Below are 16772 nucleotides of genomic sequence, written 5' to 3'. Positions count from 1 at the left end.
ATACCTTTTCTTCACGACGAGTGTGTAGAGCAGCGACAAGAGGCCTCCAACGCGTCCAAGAAGGGTAACCAGAGCTTTGGAAGGAGTCTGCCGAGGAAAAGAAAAAGATAAGTCCAAGTTTAAAATATAAAGTATAGACACATTTCACAGAGAGAGAGAGAGAGTACGAGTACCAGCTATTAAGTCAGCACTTACCTGAGATAGAGAAGTTCTAGTCAAGCATTAAAAGGTATCCAGTTTGGTCAAAGGCTAATGAACTGCATTCCTAAAGGAAAAGTAAGCGCTAATTACCAAGCTGTTCGACAATAGAGTAAAGACTGAATAGAATTAAAAACAGAATTCATGCAGTAGGAGTTACTGAGATTACTGGTAGTAACCATACGTTCTTCATACAAGTTACAGAGAGTAAGCATTGGAAGATATAGGTGAATAAGATACACAGACTACAACTAGTGAGAGAAGGTAAGAGAAGGGACAATATTTATAAGTAATAAGAGATCGAGCAGAAAAAAGAGCACACAATAATTCTACTTGCACGTGTATGTTCCCCTCACACAGATATCAACTAGTTGAAGAGAATAAAAGCTAAGAAAGCAGGAGAGGAGCAATAACTCAGAGTAACTAGGTAAGGAGAGTCAGATTAGAGAACTGTTAATAAAAATAGACGTGAGCCTTTTGATTGAGTTCTTGTCATCACACTACAGGTCTTCTCTGAATAAGGAGTCTGCAGGACGGACACCCAAGAGAAGCTAGAAGGAAGTACCTGAGCAGTCTCTTCTTTGTCAGTTTATTATTTTATCCACTCCCCTTTCCCCCCTGAGGATCTTTCAGAGTCAAGTTTTATAACTGGCTCGGGGAGAGCTTTGGGCGGGAGTTGGGAACTATCGACTTCTGCTCTTGCGCAAGATCTTCTGAGGTGAGAGTTACAACTGAGGCTCTGACACTATCGCCCTCACTCTATCTATCTATTGCCCTCACTCTATCTATCCATTGCCCTCACTCTATCTATCTATCTCCCTCTATCTATCTATCTATCGATCTATCTATCTATCTATCTATCTATCTATCGCCCTCACTCTATCTATCACCCTCTATCTATCTATCGCCCTCACTCTATCTATCTATCTGTCTATCTATCTATCCCCCTCACTCTATCTGTCTATCTGTCTATCTATCGTACTCACTCTATCTATTGCCATCACTCTATCTATCTATCTATCGCCCTCACTCTATCTATCTATCGATCGCCCTCCCTCGATCTATGTGTCTATCTATCGCTCTCACTCTATCTATTTATCTAACACCGTCACTCTATCTATCTATCTATCTATCTATCTATCTATCTATCTATCTGCGAAGATCTTGTTCGCGCTATATAAAACTTTGAAAATAAAATAAAATAAATAATCGCCCTCCCTCTATCTATCTATCGCCCTCCCTCTATCTATCTATTGCCCTCACTCTATCTATCTATCTATCGCATCACCACAGCATCACTCAGCACCACCACAGCATAACTCAGGGGCACCACAACATCACTATGCGCTACTACAGCATCACTGAACGCCACAGCATCACTCGTCGCCACCACTGCATCAATCTGTGCAACCATTCAACAACAAGTGGTTCAAATATGTTCTATCAATGTTTCAAGCTTTATTACAAATGTCACAAAAAGATGTTAATATTTCTCTTCTGTTCTTGGATTTTCGTCACAATAAAATACACTGAACATAATCTTCACAAAAGTTATTTCAAAAGTTTAAGCTATTGCCATTATAAATTACAATAACTTTCTTTAAGTATTAATTATTAAAAAAATTAAAAGCCATTGTTGTTTGTAATATCAATACATCTAAGTAATCTAAATACAACACATATTGCATTTCAAATGCTATAGGTGTCACATTTGCGAAAGTTAAAACTATTGGCATTGTAAATGACAAAGCTATTCATTTCGCCATTTTCAAAACCAACACATAAATAAAAAATGTGTCATTTACAATACCAATAGCTCAAACTCTCCTAATGCGAGACCTATTGCATTGCAAATGCTTGTTAAAACGTGAAGCAATACTTTATTGCAATACGTAAAGCTAACCCCCACCACGCAAAGCCGAAGGGCCGGCCTTGTGTCCATTGTCCCGATCCCCGATAGTTTAGGAGCTCTTGGACCTTGTCCTGGGGAGGGGGCATGTGGCCCCCCACTTCCCGAGCCTTTAGGGCCCCAGGAACACCACCCGCTGGGCCGTTCGTTTTCTTAAGGGGAAAAGGCATCCTGCCTTTCTCCCCAAGTTTATAGTGGCCCTGGGACCCCATTCCTGGGGCCATTATTTTTTTTAAAGGGGATGAGGCATGCGGCCCCCCTCCCTTCCTTTTTATTTTGAGGAGACAGGGGTACGCTGCCCCCCTAACCGAGCAAATAGTGGACCCGGGGATAACATCCTTTGGGGCGCAGGTTGGTGCCCCAGTGTCCACCCAGGGAATCCACAAAAAAACTATGCTGGGGACCACGGGGGAGGTCAAGGGCCCCTGAGGCCATGCTGGCTCCCCTCATGAGCCCATCCTGAGTGCATCAGGAGGAGGCTTTGAGCTTCCGCCTGTTGAGAGCAGCTATTTTCACTGAACCACAATACAGTGGGAGCTGGACAATGGGGTCGCCGGGGCCCTACGAGATGCCAGGAGGGGGGCCACGCCTCTCTCCTTCAATATTGATGCGGATCCCCAGCGATGCGGTCTTTGGTCCCTTTACAGGCTAGGGAAGGGGGGGTGCGCACCCCTGAACCCTTTGATTTAAACACTTCCTTCCAAAACATTTATTTACATTGACCACCTGGACCTTGCACGCTGGATCATGAGGTCAGGACAGGAGCCTCCGACTGCAACAGTGACTCACTGTTGCGGTGAGAGGCTCCTGTCTTCAAATCACCACCTTGATACTTGCTGATTTCCCGACCCTGAGATTGAGGATTGCTCTCCGTGGGACCTTTCCCTGTGAAGGCTACAAACTTCTCTGCATTGTGGATTGCGCTTATATTTGCTTATGTAAATACCACCTTGGTTTACTACCTCTGTTTGGCCACATGTATTAAACTCCGTCATGTCGTCCTTCTGACACAATCCTAGGTATTGCAAATAATAATTAACAGGGCATGTATTTTTTGCACTTCGATAAATTTAATCAAGCCCAGATAATGATCCTGCATTAATCACGGATCGAAACGTCGTCGACCTTAAACACTCTATGTGTTTATGACTGCTGAGTGCCGCAGTGTTCACCATGATGTAAATAAGTGACCCCCATTGTGGATTCAACCGATGGTCATTTAATGTCTCATGCCTGTTTGTTTTCATGTTTTTAACACCCGTTGAGGATTACCCCAGTGGGGTGAATCTTCCACACATATATATGTTTGATTAAAAATGTATTACATATGGATTTTTTATTACTCCTGGGCATTATTCTTGTCTCCAAACCATTATTATCTATTCATCGATGGTAGGGCCCTTTGTTCTTGAAAATGCTTATCACCCATGGTCCCTATCAATTCTGGGGATCACTTGTACTTATTAACTGTATTCAGGATATGGGCATTAAGCTCCGCCCACTTTCCGCCCATCTTTTTAATTGGCTCCTGTTACTGTCCTTTCTAAATGGTTGTTTTGATTCGTCATTAGGCTTAGAAGTCCTGCCTTTTCTGTTGTACCCGCCCATGAGGGCTGGCTCTCTTACTGTGTTGTTACTTAGTATGTTTTAATTACAGTCTATGAGGACTATTCTGTTAAGTGACTTTCCCCTGTTGCAGGCACAACATGCTTTCCTGCAACCGCTTTATCATTAAGTTGTGTGGCTACGCTTTTATTTTATATTTTTTGATTCAGCCATATTAACGCTGCTCATGCCATATTATATTTTCTTTTAAAGCACTGTCATTTTAAGAAGCGCTTTGCAGTATTTTTTCAAGCGTGAGGCACGCTTTAAGTTCTATAAGGGCAGCCGTGCATTTCTTTTATTATATCACAAATCAACCAACATAGTCAACAATTGTGCCTGCGGCTTAAAACCCCTTATCCCTGTCTCACCCCTGGGTGCCGCACTTTAGGATTTTGCATGGCGCCCGTTTTTCACTTTACAATTAACGCGGCAGCTTCACCTTTAGGAATGGTGGGCACGCCTTTTTTTTGTTTTGTTATGTGCGGCTCACTGGCATGCCGCATTTCAGCTCTAACAATAGCGGCCGCATGCCTTTCTTATAGCGAGGCTCGCCAAACCATTTCTTTATTGAAATTAAACTTTTCTAGGCAGCGGCACGCCAGGCTTTATTCGTGGTGGCCGCCAGCTTTCTCCGCGGCTCGAGCTGCCTCTTGCCCCCGCCCCTCAGGAGAAAGGGCCGCCATTACAGGTCACTCGCCTGTAGATGAGCCATGCCCCTCACACCAGGGAACATGAGAAAGCTGCTTCCGTGCTGAAAGGGGAATGATAGAGTGGAAGGATAATTCCCTGCAGATATGTTATGTACAGCAAAGTGGAGGCAGGGCCCTGCGCACAGCATGCCCCTCCCTTTCAATGTACTACGATCTTTGCTGCAGATTGTGCCCTATGTTTGTGCTCCTGTTTCAGCTTCGCCTTCCATTGCATATTAACCAAAGCATGGCATGTAAGCTTTCCAGTGCATATTACCCAAACCACAGCATCCAAGGCTTGCAGCTGCTGCACTTCCGTAAGCCTTCCGGTGCATATTAACCAAAGCACGGCATCTAAGGCTCGCAGCTGTAGTACTTCCGAAAGCCTTCAAGTGCATATTAACCTAAGCACGGCATGTAAGGCTTGCAGCTGCTGTACTTCCGTAAGACTTACAGTGCATATTAACCAAAGCACGGCATCTAAGGCTCGCAGCTGTAGTACTTCCGAAAGCCTTCAAGTGCATATTAACCTAAGCACGGCATGTAAGGCTTGCAGCTGCTGTACTTCCATAAGCCTTCCGGTGTATATTAACCAAAGCACGGCATGTAAGGCTTGCAGCTGCTGTACTTCCATAAGCCTTCCGGTGTATATTAACCAAAGCACGGCATGTAAGGCTTGCAGCTGCTGTACTTCCGTAAGCCTTCCAGTGCATATTAACCAAAGCACAGCATGCAAGGCTTGCAGCTGCTGTACTTCCGTAAGCCTTCCAGTGCATATTAACCAAAGCACAGCATGCAAGGCTTGCAGCTGCTGTACTTCCGTAAGCCTTCCAGGGCATATTAACCAAAGCACGGTATGTAAGACTTGCAGCTGCTGTACTTCCGTAAGCCTTTCAGTGCATATTAACAAAAGCACAGCATGCAAGGCTTGCAGCCGCTGTACTTCCGTAAGCCTTTCAGTGCATATTAACGAAAGCACGGCATGTAAGGCTTGAAGTGCATATTAACAAAAGCACGGCATGCAAGGCTTGCAGCTGCTGTACTTCCGTAAGACTTCCAGTGCATATTAACCAAAGCACAGCATGCAAGGCTTGCAGCTGCTGTACTTCCGTAAGCCTTCCAGTGCATATTAACAAAAGCACAGCATGTAAGGCTTGCAGCTGCTGTACTTCCGTTGAGTGGGCACTGAGAATCTGTTTTGTCGGGGTAGGTGGAGGGCACGTGGTGGGGCCAGGAGAGCCCATTCAGAGCCCTTGATTATTACAGTTCATCTCTCGCCATTTTAAGACGAAATTCGCTAATAAAACTAAGTACATATTCAAGGTTGTTTCTGTAGCTTTTTACACCTGAGTCAACAACAAAGTGCCGCTGCATGAATGTTGAAATGAATACAAAAACTTTTCATGTGCATAAAAAGATTGTTTTATTAGAAACAAGCAAAAACGAGAAGAAATGAGCAAAAACAAGAGAATTAACTATTTGAAGTACAAAAACTTGTTTGGCAGTCAGGATACAGCTTTGGTTACTTTTTTCCTTGCCGCCATTCCTAGGTTTGATTTTTAATCACCTTGAAACACTGAGAATCCCTGCTTCCCCACCAACCACGAAGTGTGATCCTGGGCGTATGTTCCAATACCTTCTTTCCTTTATTCACAAAGAAAACAGGCCTATAGGGATGGTCTGAGCACCTGCTGTAAAAACAGTGCAGCCAGTATTGGGCCCCATATTACAGGCTGGGAGCGTCACGGCCTTCTGCACAGTTGTGTGCCTAAGGGTTCCTTTTATAATGGAATGGAACTGCAGAAGCTGCTGTGCTTCCTGTCGCCACATGTGGGATAATGAAATTAATCTTTGTTTTCTTCAGCTTGTGTGCCTATAGCATGAACAGAACACTGGCAACAGATATGAATGTTCTATTGTGTTTATAGCCACCACATAATTGCACTCCACTGCAAACCAAAACACATGGTTAAAAGACATTGTCATGTATAGCGCCAATAGCTCTAACTCTCGCAGACGCTAGACAAATTGCATTGCGAATGCTTGTGATTCTTAAGTTCTTAAAAAAACTACTGAACTGATTTATAGTAAATCATAAAAGCAGTCTTTCTGGACCAAGATCACGCTTCCTGCGAAACTTGGTGTAGTTAGTCAGAAATGTTTTCAGTAAAACTTTTCAAAAAGTCTATGAAAAATGCTTGGGAAGTCCTCTTTTTCTCAGCACCACTCAATGGTTCACCCTAAGACTTTTGCATGCACAAACTAGACAAAAAAGAACATTTTTTTGAAAAGTTTGTGAAGATTCATCAAACGGCGCAAACGTTATTGAAAATGAAAAAAAACTTTCTATGGACATGTAGACCTAACTATAACTACCCTGTTGCAACAGTTATTTATATATATATATATATATTTATATATATATATATATATATTTATGAATATATTCACTAGAAAACCAAGGGTTACAGCGACGTTATAGTTAGGTTCTGATTTTACACACAAAACCATAGAAATGCAGCAGTGCTTGCTATCTCAAGCAACTATAACTGCCAAGCAGTTTTCTCATCAATAATTATACTGCAAATATTGCAATGATACTATCAATTATGTCATTGAAGCTGCTAGCTCTGAACATATGGGTATGTGTCAAGAGCCCCTCAGCTTTAGAACCAGCCTGGTCTCTGTTAAATTTGTATTTCGCCTTAGAAAAGCCATCACAACTGGACAAACAGCTAAATCCATCAAAGGGTTTGCTGGGTAATTGGGGAGGGCCAAAGGAGCACCGGTCTTGGAGCCTCGAGGGCTTTTCAATGTATCAGAAGTGGTGCAAGGGCAGGGGTAAAGTGCTGATTGGTTAAGTCTATGTCCTGCAAGTCATATCCGGCTGGGGAGCTGGAAACAACGGGCCATACAGTGAGCGGGTAATTTAACTTGAATAGCGTGAGTGCAACGCCAGATGCGTGAGACTTGAAAGACTCTCCGGTGACACATAGGCTAATTCCGTGTCTTCAGGTAGCACCAGGGCGCCCTGAGCCGCGGTCACAGCCCCGCCCCGCTCTCCAGGCGCTGCAGTCAGCCGAGCAGGCCGCGGTGCCACACCCGGACCCTGGGTACCGCTTAGGCGAGGCGCGCGCGCGGCCGGGGCATGTTTACGCGAGCCAGAGGCACGTGCGGACTCGGCAGCCAATCAGCGGCGCGCAGCGCGAGCCAGCGCTGGGATTGGCCGAGGGGCGGTCAATGGTCCAGTCCGACGTCACACACACACACACACACAGCGCGAGCCCCTCCCGGCGCGTGACGGCCGCCGCTGACAGTGGGCGGGATCCGTCAGGTGTAATCCCCCCCCCCAGTACTTCCGGGTCGCCTGTGGCTGATCCCATGTGCGGCGACGGTCTCGGCGGCGACGCGACCCGGAAGTACTGGACTGCGGGCGAGGGCGGACAGGAAGCGATCGGTGGCGAGCCTGGACCCCCCCCCCCGAGCCGCCACACATGAAGCGCCGCCATGAGCCCCCCCGGACACGTCCTGTGCGCCTGGAAGGGCCGCCTCTGGCCGGCCACGGTGAGGGCGGGGGCCGGGGCGGGAGAGAGAGGCCCCCGGGGCCGGGGAGAGGAGCGGGCCCCGCCGAGCCGGTCACAGCAGCGCCCCCGGGGTCAGGCCGGGGCCCCTGTCCTGGCGGCGGGTGCGCAGCGCCCCCTCCGGGCCGGGCTGAGGGGATCCCGGGCTGAGGGGGTCTGACCTGTGCACCCTCCCCTCCGGTCTCACCTGCAGAAGCACTGGGGTGGTGGTGGTCTGGGGGGACGTAGCTGAGGGGTCTGACCTATGCAGCTGCAATGACTTGCATCCAAGGCCTGCGGTGAGGGGGTCTGACCTGTGCAGCCTCCCCTGAGGTCTCACACACAGACGTCACTGGGGGTCATGTGCATAAATGTAAATGTATTTGAGCTTGTAAAGCGCACTGCTACCCGTCCATAGGTTTCCTGGCGCTGTATAACTCTGGGGAACCCGTCCTGGCTTTCCCTGTGGGATGGTCCCTGCTGGGAGTCCCCAAGGTGGAGCCAGGCATCCCCGGCGCTGATGGGGCCGTTGTGGAGATGAGGCAAGCTAATGCCCAGAGTTGCCGAGTGTGATCCCTGGTTAGAGTAAGCACCGAAGCGAGAATTATCGAGTCTGCTGACCCTGGTCCACGACCCTGCCGCGTCGGGAATTGAACCCTGGTCCCGGGCCGACTTCTGCTCTCGGGTCTGCCGCCTCTAACCAGTGAGCCACACTACTCCACACGCATAGGGGTCTGACCTGTGCATGCTCCCCTGATGTCTCACCTACAGCGTCACTGGGGGTCCTGTGCATAGGGTGTCTGACCTGTGTAGCCTCCCCTCTGTTCTCACACAGAAGTCACTAGGGGTCCTGAGTGAGGAGGGTCCTAGGGTGAGGGATCTAACTGTGCATCCTCCCCGGAGGTCTCACTTGCAGAGGCACCGGGGTGGGGGGCTGAGGGAGTCTTTGTTGAAGGGTTCTGACTTATGTGGCTGCAGTACCTTGCATCTGAGGCACGGGGGTCCTGGGCGGAGGTGGGTCTAACATGTGCAGCTGCAAGGCCTTGCATCCGAGGTCCTGGGCTCAGGGGGTTTGACCCATGCATTCTCTCTCAAATCTAACCCACAGGGGCTGAGAGGGCCTGACTTGGCAGCTGCAAGGCGTTGCATCGGAGGCATTGGCAGCGGAGGGTCCCTGCTGTGTGAAAGGAGTGTGGCCTCTGTAAGGTCCGGTCCCTCCTATTTGGGTTGTAGTGTGTCTCTAAATGTGTCCAGATGGCTCTGGGACACAGCGGCTAGACTTTGTTTTTTTCATATCATTGTTGTAATGAATGGCTGTTGTTCCAATTGGCTCAATTAAATTGAACCAAGAATACAACTCCCAGAAAGCATTGATGTGAAATCAGATCAGAGAACTGTAAAAGTTGTGTCCCGGTGGCATGAATATCTTGGGGTAGATTGCAGCACTCCCCCTGTCTGGGACAGCGGAGAGCTAAATCCTCTACCTTGTTCATATGCATCCAATGGGCACTTTGCCCCGCCCCCTCCATGGTTGTGCAGCCTTTCTTGGGTCCTGCCTTGTTGCTTTCCCCCTCCTGCGCCGCTCACTGTTGCCCATCCTCCGTTGCCCATTAATAACACGGTAAACATTGACACACGTATTTTCACTCCTAATTTCTTGACTATGGTTTGGCCATAGGGAGTCTGTTGTCTAGTTTCAGGGTTCCATCGTGCACAAGCACTGTAAATATGTTAACATCAAGTACGCACATCTGCTAACCAATGTGGCAGAACTTGTTTAGGAGCTAACTGAACATTACATGCAATTGGCATCATTCTGCCATGCCAGCGAATAAAGTTACTTGAACTCGTGGTCATACATATGTTTTACATGGTTCGTTCATTTGTTGTCTCCAGGTATCACCTAAGGTTATTGTTGGTTTCCTTCGGGGTTTCAGCATGTACTGAGCATGTACTAAGCTAAATTGGTTGTATCCATTTTCCATGCTGCACTGTCGGCAGCAAAGGCATTTCACATTTTTTGCTTGGCTACTCTTGGCATTCTGGTCTGCCAGTTCATCATAACCCGGCTGTTTATATATTATGTTGCAGCGAACATTGCATTGTTTTATTCACTGTTATATCTTGCATCATTGCTCATTACTGGAGTATGGTAGTTTTTTAAGCTACTACTGTTACATGTCAGGACTTGTATGTTATTGTGTACAAGTTGGCACTGTTGGGGGCGTCGCACCCATGCTAGTGTTGCAGCCATACTGGTTTGTCAATTTAATAGATATGGGGCTCTCTATATGACACACGTACACGGTTGGTACACTGGTGGCACTTTGCTTTTCAGTATCTTAGTTTTTTTTACCACTCCAAGCACATTGATATCATGCTTAGAGCTAAACGTCATACAGATTTGGCATGCACTGACGTGCACGTTTTAAATTCATGTCTGTCAATGTATTGCCCATGGTGGTTATTGCATATGTCTAAATGCAGTTTTTAGGTCTTGCGACCTATCGATGCGCGCAAGTGCATCGAGCGGAGCGAGAATTCATGTCCTGAAAATCCTCGTGAAACCAAGGGCTTCTTGCGCTGCGGTTTTCTTTAAGTTCACGTGAATCATGTGACAGCAAGCTCCTTCGTGCACGAGCTTGCCTGAGCCTTCTGCCTATCAGCCTGCCAGTTCTCCTCCCCTAATTATTCACTTCACTTGTGACTCCCCACATCAAAGCCTCAGCCTCCCTCCCTTGCCATTTGCTTCCTAACCAGCCTGCCTCGCATAATTGCATCAGACCCGACACTTCAAAGGAATGCGCCCCCCCCGCACCCCAGAGCCACTTTCACGGCCGTGCATTTCTCCCCCCCCCCCCCCCCCCACACACACACACAGCAAAGCCAAGAGCTTCTTTTTAAATGCTTCAATGAGATAGAACAGAGATGGCAATGCGTTGCATGCAATGATACAGTTTAAAAACTCAATTCTGTTTTACTTCACAAGCCGTTTTCCAAGGTGCAACAGAGATGGCAATCCGTTGCATGCAATGATACAGTTTAACAAGCATTGGCATAGCCAATAGGTCTAGCTTGTGGGACCTTATAAGTATTTAGTTTTGCAGCACAATATCCTTGGTGCAACAAGGATATTGTGCTGCAAAACTAAATACTTATAAGGTCCCACAAGCGAGACCTATTGGCAATGCCAATGCTTGTTGTATGATTTTTACCCCACACTAGTGTATGCTGTTGTTTAAACCCTGCCTTCCTGAAATGAGACGCGTGAAGAAAAACTCCTCCTTCCTATGTCTTCGTTCATGCTAGCCACCAAAACCACTTCTGTTGAGAGTTTACCTTTACAGTAATTATGCCCCAGATCCCAGAAGGTGTCTCTTCATTGCTCTCCATACCACACCAGATCTCTTAAGAACATCAGTTTGCACAGTGTAATTACAATAAATTAAATAAATAACCTGTTACAGAGCTGCTATATAACGTATTTTATTTAACTAATTCTTGGGGCACTTTTATATAGTGCCCGCATCCTCCAAAGGAACGGGAGCGCTTTATATGATCACTTGTTACTTCATATAAGCACACAAGTAACTAATTGCCCACACGTTTAAAACTGCTTTTCACTTTTAGGTCTCGACTATTCTATCCCGTAAGGGATAAATAGATGAGAGTATAGTAGGCAAACCAAGCTCTGAAACCATCGCGGATTGCGTCCAGTTCATGTGGCGCACTCGTGCGGAACGCGCGTCCACATCAAACCCATCTGGCCTCCCTCCCACAGGCATCTGAAGCTTCCCCAGCGTGCGCTCGGCCTCGCGTCTCCTCCCCCCTAATTACATTCCTGCTGTTTGAATTTCACAGCCGTGAGGCCGTGCTCTGCCGAGAGCTTCACTTCAAAGGGATCCGCTCCCCCGCCCCCCTGCTTCACAGTTCAAAGGAATGCGCACCCTGCCCCCGCAATGCCGAGAGTATTTCCCGGCTGCTTTTAATTTCATTTCACGGCTGCTTTTAATTTTGTTATTGTATCTTGCGTGTCTTTTGCGCTTGTTGCTTTACTTTCCCGTTGGTATTGACCTCTAGGCACATTGGTAACAATTGGCACAGAGCAGCCACCTTTTTATGTTGGGTTCTGTGCAGCAGTTACCCTATTGGTTAACATTGGTGCAGTGTTAGTTGGCGTTATCACAGAGCAGCACTAAATGACCCAGGCTCATTTAACATTATCGTAGTGCTGGGTTGCAATCTTCACTGAGCAGGCCCTCTCTTCATGTCGTGTACCAATATCCACAGTCATGTTAGTTTATATGGGCGTTGAGTGTTGGTAACGATCTGCACAGTTCACAGCAGCTTTCCTTCCCTCAGCACTAACCCCAAATCCACCCGCAGCCTTTCGCTTCCGTCAGTCCTTTCCCCACACATTGCAGCTCACAGAACTAACCCCTACTGTAAACCCTCCCTTCCGAACCCTGAACTCCGCCGACAGCTGCTCCTTTGTCCTTCCCCCGACCATTAGTTCCTCTTCCCTTCAGTCTAGTGTCACAGTTTGTCTCCCGATTCATAGTCTATGGATTCTTTGTGTCCCCTTGCAAAACCCTTTTTGTTGCTTCTGTTTGGATTTATGAATGCTCATTGTTGGTGACCTGAAAACAAGTTTGTAATATTTGAAACGTTTGTGTGGAACATTAAATTGCAGTAAGCGTCATGGGCAACTTTCTTTGCAAAGAGAAGTTAAAAGTACAGAATATTCATCTTGAAGTGTCTTCGTTCTGGTGACCACCTCATTATTTCTGATTTGCAAAACTGTTCAGTTTCTCTACTCATCAGATTTAGTCCCTTATGGAAATCTGTACGATAGCAGTGTTAATCATGTAATAACAAACTGGGCATTTATATTTACTGCCGGTTACTGCCATCCCCATTTTACTAAGACATTTTCCTTTCCCAAGAACGCATTCTTTTTCTCGGCACCACCACAGCATCACTCGGCACCACCACAGCATCACTCGGCACCACCACAGCATCACTCGGCACCACCACAGCATCACTCGGCACCACCACAGCATCACTCGGCACCACCACAGCATCACTCGGCACCACCACAGCATCACTCGGCACCACCACAGCATCACTCGGCACCACCACAGCATCACTCGGCACCACCACAGCATCACTCGGCACCACCACAGCATCACTCTTCACCACACACAACATCACTCCGCGCCATCACAGCTTCAATCTGTGCAACCATTCAACAACAACTGGTTGAAATATGTTCTCTCAATGCTTCAAGCTTTATTACAAATGTCACAAAAAGATGTTAATATTTCACTTCTGTTCTTGGATTTTCGTCACAATAAAATACACTGAACATAATCTTTACAAAAGTTTAAGCTATTGCCATTATAAATTACAATCACTTTTATTTAAGTATTAATTATTTAAAAAAATTAAAAGCCATTGCTATTTGTAATATCAATACATCTAAGTCACGTAAATACAAAACATGTTGCATTACAAATGCTATAGGTGTCACATTTGCGAATGTTATAACTATTGGCATTGTAAATGACAAAGCTATTAATTTAGCTATTTTCAAAACCAACACATAAATAAAAAATTGTCATTTACAAGACCAATAGCTCAAACTTTCCTAATGCGAGACCTATTGCATTGCAAATGCTTGTTTATTCTAGGGTCCGTTTTTATATATATTTCGGGTGATTTTTAAATCACCCGAAGGTACAGGAGCTCTTTATATTACCACCAGATACTTGCCTTTCTCAATAAACAAGTCATAACACTTTTACAGAGTTTCGTTAATTTGGATTTCACAACTGCGCACCAAGTCAAAGCTGTTTATTTTAGAGACTCAGGATTGCCACTTCATTTATTTTTAGCGCCTGCGGGGTGCTACGCGCCTCCCCTGATTTGTCAGCAGTGTGAAGTGTTTTTCCTGTACCCGCATGCATGGATAGAATTAAAGGTTATGTGGCTGCATTGTACCCACATCAGAATACATTCTACTCAAAGGAGGGGGTGCAGTGTGTCTCAGTCAAATACTGATTTAGCTTCTCTTACTTGCTTGACCCCTGCATGCCCGGGCAGCCTGTCATGGTGGTGTGCCTACTGTGCTCCTCCCACCTTTTCCTTTTAAATAGGTGGGTGGTCTTTCCACTGCCTGTATTTTTAAAAAATGTTTCCTACAAGGATAATGGGGTTAATAAGTAGTATCCTATTCCTCATGGGACAGGGCATGTTTTTGCCCCTGCCAAAATGTTGGCTATTCCAGACACATTGTGTCCAGTACAATATATTTATTGCCTTGCTCAACCAACACTTTGACAGAGTTTCAGCAACTTATATTGCACAACTGCTCACAAAGCTATAACTTAAAACAAAAAGCAGCATATTAATTAGAAAGGCAAAATCTAATGCATTTTCAAATGCTTGTTTAATGTGAGCTATTCACTGAATTATACATAACTTCCGCTCTCCCCTCCCATCTTGGCCCAGGTGCTGACGAAGATTGGTGCACCCCGCAAGAAAGATGCCTTGCATGACCCTTCCGAAGTCCTGGAGGTGGAGCTCCTTGGTGGGAAAGAACAGTTAAGTGTCTTGTCTCTGTTTATGTGCAGTCGCTGTGTTCAGTGACTGTAGGCTGGGATCTTCCTGGGAAGGGGTGAGTAACAGGCTTTATACCTGGTAAAAGCATTATAGCCTTCAGTGTTCTTCTGTGTCCTAAGACCTACCAACACTTGTTACAGTGCCCTAGTAACCAGAAGCAAATAGTAGAAGTGGCAAGGTAGGTAATTTGACAGTCCTCCACCCACACCAACTATGGCCTCCTTATGTCCCAAAATCCTCTGCCTGCAATAGTGATAAACACCCCTCTCCCGCAGTCGTCGTCCTGCAGTGTTGCTGGCCTCCTCTCTTGCTGTTCCTTCAATGCCAGTTACTACGGCCTCGTCCCAATCCCCACAATCCTCCGCCTGCACCGAGGATAACCTCATCATCTGTCAGCATTCCTCCGCTATCAGTGACTGCTGTCTGTCATCTCCCACTATCCTCTGCCTGCACTGATGGCAGCCTCCTCATCTTTCGCCGTTTTTATACCTATAGCGACAGTGGCCTCTTGTCATCGCCTGCGGTGATGCTGAACTCTGGCCATCTCCAGTCTTCATCCACTGGAGCTAGCTTCCTCCTGTCTCGCCATTCCTTCGCTGGCAGTTATGATGGCCTGCATTGACAGTGGTCTCTTCACATTACCCACACTCCTCCATCTGCAGAGACGTTGGCCTTAAGTCACCTCTCTCATTTCACCTTGGCAGTGAAGATGAACTCTCACCTTCAACACTACCCTGCCACCAGTGATGTTTGCCTCTTTATCGCTCCCCATTCCTCTGTAGATTTCTGCCCTCCTTATATCTCACTAATCCTCTGTCCACAAGGACGCTGACCTCCTCATCTCGCCCCATTCTTCCTTCATCTGTACCGATCGCCACCTCATCTCTCTCCTTTCCTCTCAGTACAGTAACTGAAACCAGAAGTTGCGTATCATTGAGGTATGCACAGCCCTCCTAAGGGGCTGTAAGAAAGTATTTACAAAATACCATAATAAGTCAATAAAATGTAGCTCTTTTTGTTCTCTTTCCAGGATCAGTGTGCCACGCAGGGACATTTTTCCTTTGGAGAAGGCTAAAATTGAAGCTCTCGCCAGTGAGCTGGGTGAGTATCCTTGTGCGGGCAACCAAGCCAGAGAGATTTCAAAAGCTGCCCATTTGAGGATTTTTAGCAACGCTGCTTGGTTGAGGGTAAACCAGGACATCATGACAGGGCTTTGTATAGGGAAAAGTTTCCATTTATGAAATTGTGAACAACTCAGTCAACTGTACAATGAGGAGGACATGAGGCAGAGGACATGACCAGCGTGGTAAGCGATGTAGGCTGCTTAAGCAATAAATACCCAAGTAAGGTCAGTGGGGAGAGTGCAAGAGCAGTATGAGGTACATTGAATCTGGCTTGGTGTGCGGAATACACAGTAGCGTGTGAGATACATCGAATCTGGGGTGGTGTGTGAAGTACACAATAGGGTGTATCTTGGTTGGTGTGAAGTACTCAATAGGGTGTATGAAGTACATCGGATCTGGCTTGGTGTGTGGCGTACACAATATGATTTTTACAATGTATTTATTGCATCAGGCTCAGTCTGGGGAAGAACCCCTCAAAATGAATGAGATGAGCTCAACTAAATGTGCACTTGAAACTGTCCCAGAGGTGTGCATGTTTTTTTTTTGAGGATCTGAGCCCTTCTACCATGTCATTTATTTTATTTTTTATTTTGTTTTGAAAGTTTTATATAGCGCGGACAAGATCCTTGCAGATATCAGAGCGCTTTACAAAGAGAAGTACATGAGGGAGCATGGTTAACAGATAAATCAATAGGTCAATTAATACAAATAGGTGGCAACTAAGCCCACATGACATGAGTACAAAATGGTACAAATAGGTGGCTACAAAGCCAAACATGTGAGTAATAAGACAGTTCATACAAATAATCAAAAGGGTCAAACATGTAGTATAGATCGGTGCAGAGTACTAACAGTGGTCAGGATAATAGTTCAGGTGTATTTAGCCATGAGGATAGCTTTTACTTCATTTTTAAAGAGTGTGGTGGAAGAGATAAGCCTGGTTTCGGGCGGGAGAGAGTTCCAGATCCTAGGCGCCATTCCCGAGAAGGAGCGCTTATATGTTTTTTCCTTCCGGAATCTTCGAGGTTTCAACAGAAGATTGTTTGTGCCTCTGGTGTTT

At 46.2% G+C, this 16772-nt stretch overlaps 1 protein-coding gene across 1 annotated transcript in view; it reads left to right on the top strand.

Moving 5' to 3' along the window:
* Positions 1–7750: 7750 nt before the first annotated feature.
* The window catches only part of PWWP3A (PWWP domain containing 3A, DNA repair factor), a 55254-nt gene continuing 46232 nt past the window's right edge, over positions 7751–16772 (top strand). Inside the window, exons 1-3 of the mRNA XM_078670463.1 lie at positions 7751–7968; positions 14478–14569; positions 15619–15689. Coding sequence (XP_078526589.1) covers positions 7912–7968; positions 14478–14569; positions 15619–15689 — 220 coding nt within the window. The 5' untranslated portion in view covers positions 7751–7911. The remainder of the gene's footprint in view (positions 7969–14477; positions 14570–15618; positions 15690–16772) is intronic.

This window comes from Lissotriton helveticus, chromosome 12 (assembly GCF_964261635.1).
Source record: "Lissotriton helveticus chromosome 12, aLisHel1.1, whole genome shotgun sequence".
In the NCBI taxonomy this organism is placed as follows: domain Eukaryota; kingdom Metazoa; phylum Chordata; class Amphibia; order Caudata; family Salamandridae; genus Lissotriton; species Lissotriton helveticus.
This window is presented reverse-complemented; position numbering and strand designations above follow the sequence as displayed.